Source organism: Actinia tenebrosa, unplaced genomic scaffold, assembly GCF_029948245.1.
Source record: "Actinia tenebrosa isolate PJP-AT-01 unplaced genomic scaffold, QUT_ActTen_1.0 PGA_scaffold2__45_contigs__length_23673736, whole genome shotgun sequence".
Classification (NCBI taxonomy): domain Eukaryota; kingdom Metazoa; phylum Cnidaria; class Anthozoa; order Actiniaria; family Actiniidae; genus Actinia; species Actinia tenebrosa.
Window position 1 is genome coordinate 23143004 of NW_028292579.1, and position 18441 is coordinate 23161444.

At 37.3% G+C, this 18441-nt stretch overlaps 2 protein-coding genes across 3 annotated transcripts in view; both read right to left on the reverse strand.

Annotated features, from left to right (window-relative positions):
• Positions 1–859: 859 nt before the first annotated feature.
• LOC116307897 (uncharacterized) lies at positions 860–2917 on the reverse strand. Its single transcript, XM_031718218.2, has one exon. It carries the CDS (start codon positions 2910–2912, stop codon positions 1881–1883), a length of 1032 nt encoding a protein of 343 aa, XP_031574078.2. The 5' UTR covers positions 2913–2917; the 3' UTR covers positions 860–1880.
• Positions 2918–8554: 5637 nt separating this feature from the next.
• LOC116307890 (membrane-bound transcription factor site-1 protease) overlaps positions 8555–18441 on the reverse strand; it is a 29119-nt gene continuing 19232 nt past the window's right edge. Inside the window, exons 16-27 of one of the 2 annotated variants that reach the window (XM_089033758.1) lie at positions 18244–18340; positions 17819–17866; positions 17400–17444; positions 16944–17076; positions 16462–16540; positions 16260–16355; positions 15280–15395; positions 13142–13426; positions 12529–12747; positions 11205–11327; positions 10436–10611; positions 8555–9871 (exon numbers count right to left, since the gene is read on the reverse strand). In XM_089033758.1, coding sequence (XP_088889884.1) covers positions 9605–9871; positions 10436–10611; positions 11205–11327; positions 12529–12747; positions 13142–13426; positions 15280–15395; positions 16260–16355; positions 16462–16540; positions 16944–17076; positions 17400–17444; positions 17819–17866; positions 18244–18340 — 1684 coding nt within the window. In that variant the 3' untranslated portion in view covers positions 8555–9604. Of the gene's footprint in view, positions 9872–10435; positions 10612–11204; positions 11328–12528; positions 12748–13141; positions 13427–15279; positions 15396–16259; positions 16356–16461; positions 16541–16938; positions 17077–17399; positions 17445–17818; positions 17867–18243; positions 18341–18441 lie in introns of both variants that reach the window. The other variant, XM_089033757.1, reaches the window with a different exon arrangement.

Below are 18441 nucleotides of genomic sequence, written 5' to 3' on the forward strand. Positions count from 1 at the left end.
TAATTTCTTTTATCATTTGTGTAGTTTTGAGTCAACATAATAGTCATGAAATAATAGTAAATGAAATATTTTGTCTTCGTTTTCCCCCCTTAAAGCTTTTATGCATCCATTATTTCATTCCATAATTCTTTCTTTTTTTTCATATGTTGTGTATTTTTTTCTATGAACGAATCGAGCCAACATTCCAGAATAGGAAATCTGGTCTCCATTTTTTCCTTTTAATGATTTTTAAAAAAGCAATTGCATTTCAAATTGTTCTGTGTATAATTTACCTTTACGGATTGTTACTATGACATGTTACTACATAACGTTCTTTCTAATCTACCGCTATTCAAAAAACGCTACCGGCTGGTACGTGACATGAATGATCGATAGCAAATGCTGCATAACGAATGAGCTGTGCATTAACAGACTAAATGATAAGCACCCAAGTTTTGATATAAATTTGATGATAAAAAATGCGATATTAAAGAAACTTTTAAGATTCATTCTAAGATCTTGGTAAAAAAAAATACTAAAAAATTAAAGAGTAGAAGAAGTTTTTGACCTTAAATTAATAACATTAAGCAGTCGAAAACTTAAACTAACATTAAAAATAATTCCTTGAGGATAAACTGAACAAGACTAAGTTAAATTACATTAAATTTTAATGAGATAAATTGTCATGGAATTTTTTTTTTTTTTTTTTTTTTTTTTTTTTGCACGAACAGTATTTTTGAGATATTTGAGATTTCTAAATAAGATTTTTTACCAATATTTTCATATTAACCCCAGAAATTTATATCGCAGTGTTTTGATATCAAATAAATCTTATTCTGATATAAATAACCACAGACAAATCGCTGTTCATTATGCATTATTTAATATTCACACCCGATTCTCTCTTTTAAAAGCCATGTCTCAAAATATATGTTTTCTCTATTTCTCGTAAATTCAAATTTAAAAATTCATTGCGAGCGTAATTTTCGAGTATGGCCCGTATAATATGAATAGTTTTCCCACACACACACACAAAAAAAAAAAAAAAAAAAAAAAAAGAAAAACAACAAATCCTGATTGGTTAGCCTGTTTCATTTCATCTATATTCTAATTGGTCAGTTATTCTCATCATGTCAACACTATCGCGATCCTGATTGGTTAGCCTGTTTCATTTTCTATATTCTAATTGGTTAGTTATTCTCATTATGTCAACACTATCGCGATCCTGATTGGTTAGCATGTTTCATTTTCTATATTCTAATTGGTTAGTTATTCTCATTATGTCAACATTATCGCGATCCTGATTGGTTAGCCTGTTTCATTTCATCTATATTCTAATTGGTTAGTTATTCTCATTATGTCAACATTATCGCGATCCAGATTAGTTAGCATGTTTCATTTTCTATATTCTAATTGGTTAGTTATTCTCATTATGTCAACATTATCGCGATCCTGATTGGTTATCCTGTTTCATTTCATCTATATTCTAATTGGTTAGTTATTCTCATTATGTCAACATTATCACGATCCTGATTGGTTAGCCTGTTTCATTTTCTATATTCTAATTGGTTAGTTATTCTCATTATGTCAACATTATCGCGATCCTGATTGGTTAGCCTGTTTCATTTCATCTATATTCTAATTGGTCAGTTATCCTCATTATGTCAGCACTTTCGCAATCCTGATTGTTTAGTCTGTTTCATTTCATCTATATTCTAATTGGTCAGTTTTCCTCATTATGTCAACACTTTCGCGATCCTGATTGGTTATCCTGTTTCATTTTATCTATATTCTAATTGGTCAGTTTTCCTCATTATGTCAACACTTTCGCGATCCTGATTGGTTATCCTGTTTCATTTTATCTATATTCTAATTGGTCAGTTTTCCTCATTATGTCAACATTATCGCGATCCTGATTGGTTAGCCTGTTTCATTTCATCTTTACACAGCTTAGACGATAGGTGCGCAACTTTCTTGTCGTTAACGTTCTTGTTATATTTCGTTCTTTTAAAAGCCAACACATTAATAAAACACATGGCAATCTCAACACTACGCCCGCACGTCTGCAGGACAAACCAAGGCCATGGAGCTATTTCACGATTATCTGTTAAAACTCCAAAAACACTTGAACCCGAATAAACCTGCACACAAACTAACAAAAGACCAACCACCGCTGACACATAGACGAGGCACTGCAGTCGCTTTATTTTGATATCCGTCACGCTATTGGTCTGTTGCGTGATTTTCCGCGCCACGTAAAGGAAGCCCAAACTCAGAATTAAACCAAATATAGACAGATATATCTGACAGAGGAAAAGTAGGAGTTTAGTTTTTTTAAAGCGCATGGAGATGAGATCTGTGGTGAGGACGACGAGTAGATTCAATACGGATAGGAGAATCAGAGTGAAGAGGTTCTGGAATCGAGGTGGTGTTAGGACGATGCGAGTTGTGTCTACCATTGCTAATAAGAGTAAGGAGAATGCAGATAGGATTAAAGGGAATCCGATAGACCAGGTGATGAAATAAGGGATTTCAAGAGCCACTTTTTGGAAGTTGTATGGATCCACAAGGAACAAAACTCCACGAGTGAGGCTAAAAAGAAACAAATTTGTAAACAATCCAACCTTGAGTCTGTTGCCTGTCGACCTCCGGATCGCGCATTCATGTACCAAGTATGCGAATGTAACCATAGCAACGACTAAATAACAAGAAGCAAAGGTATACACGTGAAATGGCCACGCCCATTTCCACAGCTGGAATGCTCCAGGCCAACTAGGGCCAGGTTCTGGTCGGTCATTACTGGAGGATGGAGAGCTGGGTTTTGGTTCGGGTTCAGGGGATGGTGTATTATTTTTGTTTGCTTCCTCGTCACCCGAAACAAAGGTGACCAGAAAAGAGAGAAAGATAGAGAACATGACGAGAGGACGAAACATGTCGGTGTTGTCTGTAATGGAAAATGAAGTACATGGTCAATATCTTCAAAATATTGTTGGAAAATTAAAATGTTGGATGATGATGATGATTATGATGATGATGATGATGTTGCGGCAAGGAGCTTAGTTAGCTGAAGCAATTTTACGTAGCTAGAGCCCTTACTCAAAGACAAATCGAATGCCTTTCATTGAATATTCCACACATACAGCCAATCAGAATGCATGAAAGCCGTTGTATATTAGGTAGTATTGAAACATTACTTCCCATCAGACATTGCGGTGTTTTGAATTTCGCTTTTAAAGACCTAGTTATTTTTACTGGTATGGGATAAAGTACATCAGTTTAATGCCACCATTAATCATTATTATTAATTAATAACGCCATTTAATTATACAGCTTCTCATTAATCCCATATAGGTAACTGTCCAATTATTTTCTTAATTGGACAGGTCTTGTTGATATGGGATTAATTAGGCAGCTATATAATTAATAGGTAATGGAATTTCATGCTCCCCAATCAAGAAATAATTAGACTCGAAAAATTCCTCTGACTGCCAAATTAGACTCGGCCTACGGCCTCATCCAATTTTGGAAGTCCTCGGATTTTCCTCGTCCAATTATTTCTTAATTGGACAGCATGGAGTCCTATTACATATACTAATAGATTCCACTTAATTGGCACTAGTTTGTACGTACACTCAAAACCGGTATGTAAACCATGTACATATTACCTACAACCGCTGCTTTATATCCAAAACCTGTTGTACTTGTAAGTGCACACTTTGACAACAAAACCGGAACTAATTGGTGAAAAAACCTTTAAGCCACAGTTTGCATAGAAACACACTACTTTGTCTCATTAATTCAACAAATTTCTGATATTTTGCCCCTTGAAAACTACAACGAGAGAAAAATCGGCATTAGCAAAATTCTTTTCAAAATTACGCGACCGGCGCTGCTCACGACTCGTCTCATTTTCTGTGTTTTGGCTGCCGTCAATCAAACATGAAAACGGCTTGCTCTTGCGAAATCCTTGCTTTGTAAATTCTGAGACGAAGCAAACTTGTCTTTCTTTCTGTAATATTCAAACTATTGAAACTTTAAGATCATTTTGGGCTTTTTTGAATGAAAACAAATCGTTCGATGTTTGATTGACGTCAGCCAAACTACAAGGAATACCTTTCAAGTGTCAACCACACATGTCACATAATTTTGAAAATAGGTGTAATGTGGCAAAGAAATCGAGTACAGCTCTACAAACAACGTTAGTTTTGCCAAAAATATGTCAGGTCCCAAAGGCATTGCAATATTTAGCATTATTCCGCTAGCTGTTTGTTAAATTTAAAAATAATGAAAAATGTATATATATATAATAAATGAACTAGAACTGTGAACTTTTCTAATTTAAGATAAATACGTATCGAAAAAGAAAATTCTACCAATTTTCCTACCAGTAAAGGAACGCATTTTATAACTAAAGCAGGTCGTGTCAAAAAAAAAAAAAAAAAAAAAGGTGTTTTGGAGCTGCATGAAATCAAAATTAGAAATTACCATTTCCCTTACCGTTCAAATCGGGGGTATATTGTTATGGCGTCCAAATGTTTTCTCGTTTTTTTCTTTACTTTTTGTGTTGTAGCTGTTGGTTCTCTCCTGTGCTTCGAGGGTTTTACTCCGACGGTTTCTCTGGTTTTACCTTTCTCTGCTAAAGTTACACTGATAAATCTCAGTGATTTATCGTTGAACGCCTAAACAGTAGCTACTGTCTCGGGATATTGAGAGATATTGATCTCTCTCTCTCTACTCTTTGACGAAAAAATAAATTACTATTTGATCGTTTCGATCACGAAGGTAATATATCTGCGCAATCATAAAATTTGCGCGCACCTGCGTATTCTAAGAACTTCTTCTATGTTTTCATGGATACTGTCACCAAGACTACCGTTTTATCATTAATTTCGATAAAAGGAAAAGCAATGACTTTATATCTTAGATAGTTTTACTTAGTGCTCTATTTTTGGAAAGATCTAAACTTGAAAACAGCCATGGTATAGATAAAAATTTTGTTTCGTGAAATCATATTTTTCTTCTCGTAGAATTAGCTAGAATAAAGAAGGGGAACTGAAGAGTTCGCTGCGGGATGCCTTTAATTGTTTGAATCATCCCGTCTACCACTATATTAAGTAGATTATAGTTAAAAAATAAAGCTGTGTATGAAGGCGTAATTTCCGAGTATGGATAATATGCCTAGAGTTTCCCACAAAAAATCTTAAAAAACTTAAAAGCAGGCCAGGATATCATATACGACACTGATCAATTAAAGCGCACTAGGCAGCTGCTTGCCAGATAATAACTGATTCTTGTGAAAATTGTTAAACTGACGGTGCCATTTAATAGAGAAATTTCATTTCCGTTGCACTTTGATTTACGATAAAGTTAACTTTTTTCAAGCGACCAGTCGTCAAAATAGCAATGAGGGTTTTGCACTTATTTATGCAGCGTTTTTTTCTCAGACCGTAAAATACTATACTAATAGAGGTTAATAGATCTTATTTCCATTGCTTTCTTTTGGTGTCTATTTAACTATTATAAACTATATATACTAGAAACAGTTTCAGAGTCTTAGGAAAATCACATTACCTCTATTTTAAAAGTCTCAAAGTGCGTTTTTGCAGCAAGTTATACCTGACGGCCACTTGACTATCAGTGGCCACTGGCGGTCGCTTAAAGTGCCTATCACCCTTCTGACAATATTCACAGTATTGATTCTACATGGGGTAAGATGTCGAATAACCTAAAAAATATATATTTTGAGTGCAGCTTCTTGAAGTTATGAAGGCTTTTCCATGCCATATGCTAATGCGGTGACGTATGAGGAGGCATTTATGGTTATTTGTTGTTCCTTGTAATTTGAAACACCGGCTTCTATGTGAAAAATAGCTTGCAATCATTTCTATAAGAGCAATGGGGAAAACAATGACGTATTTCAAATTTAATTTATCTGTGCCAGTAAGGTTTTGTATATTAAATGATTACTCCTCATACATCACAACATTAGCATATGGCATGGAAAAACCTTTATAACTTCAGGAAGCCGCACTCAAACTATGAATTTTTTTCGGGCTTTTCCACATCTTACCCCATGTAGAATCAATACTGTGAATATGTCAGAAGGGTGATAGGCACTTTAACAGAGTTTTATCTACAGTATTTCGAGTTTTACTTATTAGTATCACACATCAGAGCCCAGTTGTTCAAAGCCCGATTAGTGCTAATCCTGGGTTAACTCTTAATAAGACCTATAGAGTTAATCCTGGATTAGCGCTAATCCAGCCTTGAACAACCCGGCCCAAGCATTTAAGCTAATCTGTATACCTGTTTAAAAAGCTGGTACGTCCTTGGGCTTTAGCAGCAAAGGCAGCAAAACCTCGAAAAGGATATTACATTAGGAACTGTTGAATTTCATGAGAAAGATGAAAACCTAATCGATCGAAGGCGCAATGGTTGCTAGGAGACGTAGATACGATTACCAAAAAGGTGGACTATAATCACGCGCATACATTAACTTTTATGATCTACTTTTCCACCTGCTGGTCAAAACGGGCTATACTGATACACTGTATTGCAAGAATATTGTCATAGAGTATAACAAATAGATTTATTTTAAAATGTTGTTTCTAATATAAAGCCTTTAAGCTTTCAGTAATATAAAACGATTTCAATAAACGTTGTCATCGCTAAAAGCGATAGGCGATAGGTTATTCCGAATGGTTTCGTTGAATGCAAAGAACATTGAATCAGTGTCAACACCAAGGTCCATGTTCTTGACGAGAATAAGAAGTAGAACCACAAAGTCATTCCAGCTATTAAAGACTCATCACTAGTAGATGAGGTTGGCGTTAGGTGCTTGTTCGGTGGGATAAGAGGGGCTTGGCACATAAAATCGCGGTAACCATGGCAACCCTGTCACAACTCACCGTGCACCTGTCACACTGACGGTCTGGTCAGTGAATACTTACCTATACATATATCTAGCATAGGGAGGGAGGGCGGGACAAAACACAAATATAGTTAAGTATAGTTTAGCCTTTGGTTTCCAGAGGCTAGCGATAGCGAATATCAAATATGCAAACGATTGTTGGCCGAATTTTAGGTGGCCTACGGGCAAACAACCAATGGAAAGATCGGCTATCGTAGACTATTCGCTGCTACTCAGTTCGAGTCTAACTTTGCCTTAATTTCATTTAACCACATTTCTTGGATCTTGGAATGACCTATCTTCTATTGATGGGTTGCAAGCATTTCCAAGAAAGCGAAAACGCAAAAACCGCATGGCGACCATTGTGGTGCCGTTAACAATGGATGCTAATAAGAAATCTTTTGTTAAGTGCCTATCACCCTTCTGACATGTTCACAGTATTAATTCTATATGGGGTAGGATGTTAAATAGCACTAAAAAATTGTATAGTTTAAGTGCAGCTTCTTGAAGTTTTAAAGGTTTTTCCATGCCATATGCTAATGTTGTGACGTATGAGGAATAATCATTTAATATACAAAACATTTTTGGCACAGATAAATTAAATTTTAAATCCGTCATCGATTTCCGCATTGCTTTTATAGAAATGATTGCAAGTTAGCTTTCACATAGAAGCCGGTATTTCGAATTACAAGGAACAACAAATAACCATCAATGCCTCCACTACGTCACAGCATTAGAATAAAACATGGGAAAACCTTTACAACTTCAAGAAGCCGCACTCTATGAAATTTTTTGGGGTTATTCAACATCTTACCCCATGTAGAATCAATACTGAGAATTTTATCAGAAGGGTGATAGGCACTTTAGAGAAGGCTCTCATTTACGGCAAATGTGAAACGTCAGTTGACCATTAAAAAGTTCTTTAAAATTAGTGAAAAGGAATTACAAAAATCTCCAAGTAGTAGATAAACAAAAGAACACTTGTCTTTGTCGAGGTTTACAAAAGGTAAAGTGAAATGTAGGGAAACAATGAAAACGTGGTCACGTTTGCCGTTTGCGGGAAGGAAAAACGGGAATCTTAATCTGCCTAATGGCACCAACATGGCCGCGATGACGTAATGTGCAATCGAAGAATTGCTTTTCGCCTATTGCCAATCAACGATGGCGATGACAACGTTTATTGAAATAGAAGTATGTAAAAAAAAAAGTCAGTCAATACCTTCAAAACAGTAAAATAATAATTACTCCTGTTTTACTGCTAGAAATAATAATAATTCCTATTTGTTATTCTACGACAACCTTTTTGCAATGAGGTGTATGATTTGGAAAAAAACAATAGATTTAATTCTAATCCAATCACATTATATCTCGACCAGCTCTGAATTCTCAACTGCAGATGCGCAATGATAGATACACTACTTAGGTAGAGGGGAGGGGAAAAAAAAGATAAAAGACGAACAAAAGCCAGTATTTTTGGTTAATTAATTTGTGAGCTTCGCGCGTCTAGTCTGGTCTCCTCCGCTTCTCACGTTCTCAGTGATGTTATTAAACATCCCGTTCCTCTAGATCCGAGTATCTAAAATTTTAAACTGTTCTATTTTTCTTAATTCATTAAAAGGACAATGATATATAATAACGATGATATATAATGACAGTAATAGGTAATAGTTCTCTGGTTGATTTTAATGTGTTTGTAAGTAAATGTGGTTCGTCATTTCTTTTTTTTTGAAAAATACTAGGCTTCGTAGGGCATGCATCTACCATAGGTGAGAATAAGAATATAAGAATATACAAATAATTTAGAAATAATATAAATTCGATAAGTATGACCTTTTTGGGGATAGTGATCATTGTGCATTCTGGTCTAGCTCGGGTACGCATTTCTTTTTTTGTTACAAGATCGAGCTAAAGTTTATCAGTTTGTCAGTGCGCTGTTAACGCAAATTAAGAGGCCGTAGTGTCACCGCCCGTGATCTTACACACTTTTTTGTTTTCTCTCGCATCCGTGTAACTTAAGCTTAAATAATTTTAAAACGGAGCACTGATGGAGAGAAGAGGTTAAGTGCGCAATTAGTGAATTTCAACTAAACGGGACTACCGATGTGAAACATAGTTACTTAACCTGTACCCAAGCTAGACCAGAATGCACCTTGCGGACTCATTAAAGGCCTGTGTTGCGTCACTGATAGGCCATCCCACCATGGTCTCATGTATCTGATGTTTCCCATTTACAGTAATCTTTCTTCACTACCACTATTTAGAAACTTTTGAATAACTATAACTTCCCTTTGTCCTTTAGACCATCCATTTATTAACCATTATAACCCACCCCAACACCCTCCCCCCCCCCCCCTAGGAACGTAAGATTGTGACGTCATCAGCATTAGATGCTTATCTTCAGTAAAATATTATATAAAATTTTGTTGTTTATCTTGTGTTTGTAAACTCTCTTGAAACAGGAGTTTCAATTGATGCACAACGTTATATTACCAGATAGCGTGTCTGGCAAGTCATTCAGGAAGGGGAATACCCCTGAGTTGTGTGGGACATTATCATGCAGGTACGCTCACGTCTGTTGCGTATTCGTGCCTGAAAGCTGTTGAACAACACGCCTGACAGAAAGAATGTCCCAGCAGCTTGATCTGTAATTTGACTTGATCTAATGAGACCAACAACTTCTTTCCTATGTTTTTCATTTCAATTTCCATTCTTCCACTACACAAATGGGAACTTCGTTCTTGAGCCCGAAGGCTTCGGTGATTTAGATTTAGTGCTTGTTTTCTTTGTTGTCTTGGGTTTTCCTCGCACACGACATGTCAACACGGCACAGTACACTAACACTAGCGCAGACAGTAATGCCAGGTAGAAGGGGAAAGTGTACAGAACTGTTAGATGTGTCCCAGTGAGAGGTTCTTGTTCATCGTCAGAACTACCTGGGTACACGGCTAACCGGTTAACACGACGAGGCACGAGCACTGGAAGCTAGAAATATAAGTAACAAACTGCGTTAGTGTTGCAAAGTACAATTACACAAATATAAGCGCATTTTATTCCGTGTCTCCCGTGTCGCGCACTATTTCGTGGGATACTTCACTGGATGGTATGACTGAAGTGCTAAGTTTCACGCTTGCACAGCATTGGTCCTTTGCAAGGCCTGATCCAGGGGGTTGGGGGTGGGTTGTTGGTGGGGGCTAAGGGGGACTGAATCCCCCCTTCAGCAGAAAGAAACCAAAAACAAAAACAAAAAACCCTGAAGAATTAGATGCTTTTTTTATTGTTTTCCGTTGTGTTGACGGAAGAAACTCAATTAGCCCCCCCCAAACTTAATTAGCCCCCACCTAAAATTTTCGCTGGATCCGCCCTTGCTTTGAGCCCCATGCGTAGTGGCTGCTAGATACTACTTCCCGCCACGCCACGTTACTAACATTACTAACTAGTACAAAATAGCACCAATAAAACAATTGAAAACAAAACAAATAGATGTGTTTAGTGCTATTTAGTTTTTTATGCTATTTCACGAATATATGGTTACAAACGGTTACTTACTTGTTCTAAATCTATGGAAAGTAGCCTATGTCCTTTGTGTAGACTTGCTGGAAGAGTTTGATTGACAGGTTGGGGCGTGGCCCACATAAGATGTGGACAAGCTGGTAAAGGGCGTGGTTGGACCGTTCCTAGTTGCGCCCCATTCAGTACCTTGGAATATTTATGAAGGTGGTTACCTAAAGTGAAACAAAAATATTCTTTAAGAGACTTCGTATATCCAATGTCTTTTAAGATTAAAAACCTTCAAATCTTATCGCTTCTCTGAAACAACCCCTGGTCAAAGTCAGTGCACGCTAACTCACAGATCAAACCTTGACATAACCCCTGGGCTGATCAAAGTCAGTGCACGCTAACTCACAAATCAAACCTTGACATAACCCCTGGGCTGATCAAAGTCAGTGTACGCTAACTCACAAATCAAACCTTGACATAACCTCTGAGCTGATCAAAGTCAGTGCACGCTAACTCACAAATCAAACAAAGACCAAATGAATAAATGCTGCTCAAGTGATGTCAAGTCAAGGAATCGAACCCGAGGCCGCAGAGGCGAGAGTTAGTCCACAAGAGTGCATACAATACATCCGTGAAAAGGTTAACTCATAAAATTGTACAAATTAGTGCAAAGTTTTGTAGGTCTATGCTCTACTGAGGTCTAATGAACTTACTAATTTGTGCAATGTTTTTACAGAGTTTTTCACAGATATGTGGTATGTACTCTACCATAAACAAGGCACATATATCATGTTTTAAAGATTTATTTTCAGTTTACCTTCCATTCTTTCTGGGAGAGTGTCTGACTCCTTCAATGCGCCTTGTTTCGAGTCCCTAAGTACAGAAGCCACGTTACCAGTGGCAGTAAAATCCACTAACGCGTCCAGCAACCAAAAACAATCTGTAAAGTAACAGAACAGCAATAAACCACAGGAATCCCGAATGTGTAGACTTTGACAATATTACGACACGGTCACAGAATTATCATATCCGTAAACCAGTTGCAGGACGCGAGACGTGTGGTCTTTACATTCGAATGCTTTGACACTGTGCCACAATAATTCGCAGCATGACGCGACACGGCACGGCACGGCATGACACGGCAGGGACATGATTTTCAACCCCTCCCCTCCCTCCTGATTCATCATTCTTAAGGCGCAAAAAGCAACTCTTAAGCAATCAGTCAGTAACATTGCTTAAATTTCCAGTGACATAGGCGGTAAAGCATGCAGGGGTGCATCCTCCACCCCCACCTCCTCCCTACCCCACTTTTTGGGGTATAAACATAAATTCGCATCAGTTGTTACGAAAGTGATGTAATTAGACACACATGAACAACGTACAAGAAAAACAGCAACATTTTCATTGAATTTATCGACGTATGTAGGGCCGTTCTACTTTGGGTGTTTTGACTGAAAATTGTGAGTACGCTGTTGTTTTAAGATTAATTCGAGAAAGGTGGTGATTAGGCACCGCTTTTCAAACCGCTCTACCGCCTACGTTATAATTAACTATTAGACCCGCAGTCCTCATGGTCTACGAGTCATTAGCCCACGAGGTCCAAGGCTGAATGGGCTTTTGACTTAAAGTGCAAATGAACCCTTTGACAATACATTCAGTACTGGTTCTGCATAAAGTAAATAGTTGATTGGTAAAATATTTCTTGATTTGAGTGATGCGTCTCTAAGTTATGAAGGTTTATACTTCCAATATGTTAATGATGATGACGTCAGGTAAGGTATTTGAGTGTTTTTGTTGTAACTAGTAATACTAAATGCTGGCCATTTTGAAAATAAAAATTGTAAATAGCTTTCATGTAAACCATGAGTAAAATAATGATGCTTTTTAAATACTGTTTCTATGAACCAGTTCGATTTTGTATATTAGATTAAGCCTTAATAGACGTCACACTCATTAGCATATTGGAAGTATAAACCTTCATAACTTAGAAACGCATCACTCAAATCAAGAAATATTTTACCATTCAACTATTTACTTCGTGTAGAATCAGTACTGAAAGTATTGTCGAAGGGTTCATGTGCACTTTAACACCATGAGGGCGACATCTATTTTCGGTAAAATCGTTCGGATATCATACATACCCTTCTCCATGTGTGCGTTATCCAGGCAATTAGAGTCCCCATAAAGAGCGATTCTCCCACGGTCTTTCTCACCAGGGTCATACAGACCAAGTATTGGCACGTTCTCTTTAACCTTGGTTTCCCCGTTTACTACCTCGTGTCCTTGATCGTTGAGCTTGTGGCGGATGATTATACCACCCTTGGGGAATGTGGAAATACTTGTACCAGATGAGTAATGCACTGTCATAAAAAAAGATTTTACTTTCAACACGTACACAGTACGACATGCTGAAATATTTAAATTACTCAAGAACTTTGTTCTCATCCTTTCCTTCACTTCTCCCTTCAGACTCAATAAAAAAACGAGTGTTTGGGATTCCTGTGGACGGGCGCCGGCCCCGCTTACTCGGCTCTAATCTATGCGCGCTCACAGGAATATCAAAACACTCGCCCTTACTGAGTTTGGATGGAAAAGTGCGACCGCTCGCAGTTTATTTTCATCACAGATCACACCCAATAGCACAATCACCTTTTCCATCCTCCAGTCCACTTTATCCAGACAACGAAGGGAAGGGGGTAAGTGGGGGGGAGTAACGACCATAAAACCATAAAAACGATCAATCTCCAATCATACCTTTATGTTCACCAATCATGAAGTCCCCCTCATACACCTGATCACTGAATGCCATCCCCCATGACGTCATCAGCTCATTAAGGGCAGGTATATTCGCTCCACCCGTGTCGGGCATCCACCACTGACGCGTGTTCTCGTCATAGAATTTAATCTTACGCATGACCGGTACGTTGTACCAGTCAGCGACGACAATGACTGATAAGCCCCTCTCGTTTATGTCTCGTTTAAGTTTGACGATCTCCTCTGGAAAGTACTCTTCCTCGCTATCTACTAATAGCAAGGTCCCTGGTGGATAAGATCGTAATATTAAACCTGTTCTTCGTCTTCTTCTACAGTATAGAAAGGCTGGCTTGATGTAGGTTCAAGATACAAGTGTATATGACACTCTGATGTGCAGTATAGTGTATTAGAAGAGATATCCCGCATACATGCTGCGGTTACCTATAGAGGTTTATGGGGCTCACTAAGCCACTGTATACTTGGTATATGAAGTATTGTCAGGTATAGTAAGAGGGATAGCCATGTTTGATGCAGTTACATAGAAGAAGTGGCATGCATGCAGGAAGGCAGGGGTTTAATCTATTTACAACAGCAACAAGCGCATGTTTTACAACATACAAGAATACAATGCATTTTATTGGCGATTAAATACAATGGCAGTGTAGTGCATGCAGGAAGGTAGGGGTTAAACCTATTTACAACAGCAAAAAGCGCATGTTTTATAACATACAAGAATACATTGCATTTTATTGGCGATCAAACACAATGGCAATGCATGCAGGAAGGTAAGGGAAACCTACTTACAACAGCAATAAGAGCATGTTTTACAACATACAAAGCATGATTCATTTTAGTTTCGGTTTAAACACAATGGCAGCGTAATAAGCAATGCAATGTAAAGAAAAAAATGTCTTGCACATGCATGACGATACGGGATATAGATAACGTTTAAAAGCCATTTAGATTTGCAGTTTATTAATCTGTAAAGTGTGCTGAGAGTACAAGACTCATGTGCAATGATTGCGTAATAAAGAAGAGTGCAGTATGACAGGAGAAATTCGCTCGCAGTAGTTAAGCACTTATTTAAACAAGTTCTATCATCATACTTGTGAGACTCTAAAACCTGAGACAACACAAGCACAGTGCGCATTAAAGCAAAGTAACTGTCATTCATCATGGTAAGACAGGCTAAATATTACATAGTCTGCAATTACGAAACATGCTGGTGTATGGATTTACTGGGAATGGTAAAGCGCAATGCATTATACACCCCGGCATAACGAGTGTACGGCATTGTCTTTTGTGGAACAGGACTTTGAAATTCCAAATGAGATTTAAAACTCCCATGCATCTGTTAACCCAAGACTGAAGATGATGTAAAGTTATGATGCGTCGTATGGTAAGGGATAGCAAGTTATTATTCATCATTAATCTTAACCACCATTTTATAGATCATGATTAACGCTGTGTAAGATTGAGAATGAGATAAAGATATTCCATATGGATATATTCCCAGTTTGATTCTTGAGTCGCACTTGATATTTAAGTGTACTGTATGCGTAGTGCATCATTATTGCCACATTTAGCCGTGGTGTTTATTAAGGTACTGAACTTTCTGTTCTTGTAATTTAGAAATGGCAATTGGATTTTGTTGCCAGGTCGAATGAGCAAAAAGTCTTTTGCGAGTAGCTTGGAATACCTTTAAAAGACTGTGGGTTATGGGAATAAGGTGCGCACTTTTAGCTATCTAGGAGAGCTGTTACTTCCTAGCTGAATGGAAGAAACTAGTACAGAAGTTAAATATAGTTACTTTGATCCCTGGTTATTGGTCATTGGTGAGATGGTTAGGTAACGTTAAAAATATTTCGGCTTGAAGTTAAACTTATCAAACTCTCCCTCACACACTATTGTTAAAAAGGAACAAAATTTTTATGGACTACAAGATAACTAGTGAGCAAAAATTGAGAAACACTCCAAAAATGTGCGGAAATTACAAAATCCAAATTGCTTGGTGCGTGGAGTTTTACCTGGCGAAGCTCAATTTCTGATAGTGCTTTTGCTAGGTTGCAGGCGATGATAAGTAAGAGTTATCATATATGTATGAGGATATTTGAACAAGAAAGATTCTTTGAACTAACCGTACTGAGTTGCATCAAAGCACGTATAGGGAGCGCCAAGCACCTCGACAAAATACCCAAAATCCCTCAGGTGCATGTAGAGGTCGCGGAAGTTGGTGTGCACGTGATCGCCATTCCTGGAAAAATAAAATAATAAGTATGACAGATAATATCATTACCTGGAGTCAAAGATGGCAGCCATGACAGGAGGCAGGAACAATTGAATCTGGTCTAATCTGATTTAAATGAGAAAGAATTCAGTTTCCCAGGGGAAAGATACCCTGTTGCTGTGCCTCCTGTCATGCTGCTATCACGTGATAGTGCAAAGCCTCTATAGGCAAGTGATTCTCGAACTTCTTGGGTGCTTTATTACTTTGTAGAGCAAGAAAAAATGTATTATTTTTGTTATATTATATAAAAAGAAAAATGATATAAATTATAATATATATCATATTAATATTAATTATATTATACTTAATCAAGTTTTAAATATTTCCACTTTTTACAAAATTTATAATGAAGATAGCGTCAAACAGACGTCGAAACATGTTTATCGAAAATGTCGTTGTTTCTTAAAATATTAATACATTTTAGTTATCAATGTAGAAATCATTTACGTCTTTGCGCACGCAGCAACCACCGTGCTTCGTTCCCGAGGAAGCACATATTTGACCCAACAAAAGAGCGCATAGCGAGGTCACTGTGTTATATTTATTATATATACGTTGCATTTTTCGATGTAGAAATCATTTACATTTTTTGCGCACGCAGCAACCACCGTGCTTCGTTCTCAAGAGAGTATAGGTCTGACCCAATAAGAGCGCGCATACCTAGCTCACTGTATCATAAATATCTATACGTTATAGTTTTCGATATAGATATCATTCACATCTTTGCGCACGCAGCAACCACCGTGCTTCATTCTCAAGCAAGCACAGATTTGACCCAATAGGAACGCGCATAGCGAGCTCACTGTATCATAAATATAAACGATCGCTTACCAGTCTAGTGGGTCATTTTTCATTTTCAGATTGTCACGTGGAAAATAACCAGATGGATAACGTAGATTGTGATATTGATCCCATAGTATTCTCTTACTAGAATAAGGAATCAAAGAAATACCATAATGTTATAGTAGTAGTGGTAGTAGTAATAGTAGTAGATTATGCATGCACTGCCAAGTTATCAAAACATTGCACAAACCTGCGGGGTGGGGTGGGGATGATTTTTACTCGTACAGGCAACTTGATGATAGATACCCTAGGCTCTGTCTCAGACTCCTGTTAAAAAAAACAATATAAGAAACGTTTTAAGAATCGAAAAGGGATTTGAACACATAGCGTTATTTTTCTCATACGCTAAATGCCACTTTGATCCTCGATTAAGAACTCTTATGAATAGGTTTATTTATGGAATATGGTGAGCGAAACTGATTGTTTAGTTGCAGTAACAGCCGATCTGTCGCCGGTCATGATCACAGAGGTTTAGAGTAGTCATACCTTATTTCTGACTAAACATTATTGGTCAAACTGATTGGCAAGGCAAAGATTTAACCAGACAAGTCCCAGTTTTCATCAGACATTGTCCGATGTCTGGCCGTTATTTCAAACCCTGAGTTGTTAGTCAAATCTCAACCAATATTGGGTATTATAGGATAAGATAAAGAGATATAACATTTACCTGAGGAGGAGAAGTGACTGTGATGGTGATATGTCCTTGTGCGATTCCTTGCCATGTTGCAGCACCTTTAGATGCAGTGATTGACACCGCTAGAAACCCTGACCAGGGCCACAGCACAGAGGAGTAGGTAAATGCCAACTGGATGAAAACATAAGTGACAGACAGGTTATCGCAAAATACAAATAAAAAAGTTCCTTTCACATCCATATAAATGGGATCTTCCAATTGCTCCAGAGGTAAATATTGAGTGTACTACCACAAATGATTGTACTAATGTCAAACACGATGCACTTGATGTGTTATTAATAACAGCAAGACAAAATAAGGCAAGGTGTCTAAATTTATCTCTGCAGCTTAGTGAGGTACATCAGACATGATTGGTCTGAAAACTTGTCTGTGCTGCATTAAACAAAATGGTGTCCACTGATTATGTGAACTTAAAAGCTCTTGCTTGCACTCACCTCTATCTTGTCTCCATGTTGGGATTCATAAGGGTGCCAAACAGGCTGCAAAACACAAACAAAAACAATTGAAAAACACTTTGCTACTAAATAAGTCTTATTAGACATTTTAGGGTGGAGTCTGATAGGGTGAGACAAAATACAAAGACAAGAAAAAATGTCCACTTGTATTTCAAACTAAAATGCCTAATAAGTTATTTATTATCCAACTGAGCTTACGTTTTCCCCAAAAGAAGTCTTCAAAACAATTTTTTTAAACTAGTTTTCAAAACCAGTTTTTTTCCATGCAAAATAAATTAGAGTACAAATGTCACAGGATATTAATTTTGTACTCTCTCCAGGCTTTTTTTAAATTTGAATAGTTGGATAATAAAGGGAATTATTTGTTACAAAAGAAAATCAATGGCCGAGATTTTTACCTTGTCCTTGATTTTGCCAGTCACTCCCATTCCATTTAGAATGGTTACCTACAAGGTACAAATTAGAGTCAGCAATACAGTCTTGAAAACAGGTAGTGAAAACTAAAGTTATGGAGGAATAAAAAATCAACTAATTCTTATAATTTATCATGATTTTGAGCCCCCAATACGGGTTTAGATTGGTGGCTAGTTGGGATTAACCAATACATCCTTTATTGGCTGTAGTCGCAAAATTACGATTCTCCTATCACGAAGTAATTCTGAACCGACAATACAGGTTTATATTTTTGACTCTCTCTCAACCAACTTATAGGAGGATCATGATACTAGTTCACAACAGATTCAGTTGCAGAAGAGTCCTTCTAAGGAACCACTGCAAACTCCCATTTTATATTGTTATTATCATTTTTCACTTATGTACTTACATTGACTATAATAGGCATAGCACCATAATATATGGGTTGTGTACAATATGGCCACATGTAGGGACACTCTGTCAGGTCAATGTATGCAGGGCTGAGGCTGAAACAATCAAAAAAGCAAAACATATCAAAAAAGTAAAAAGTAAGGTAATAAGATCACGCTTAAAACTCTAAATATATTTGCATGACCTCATATGAGTA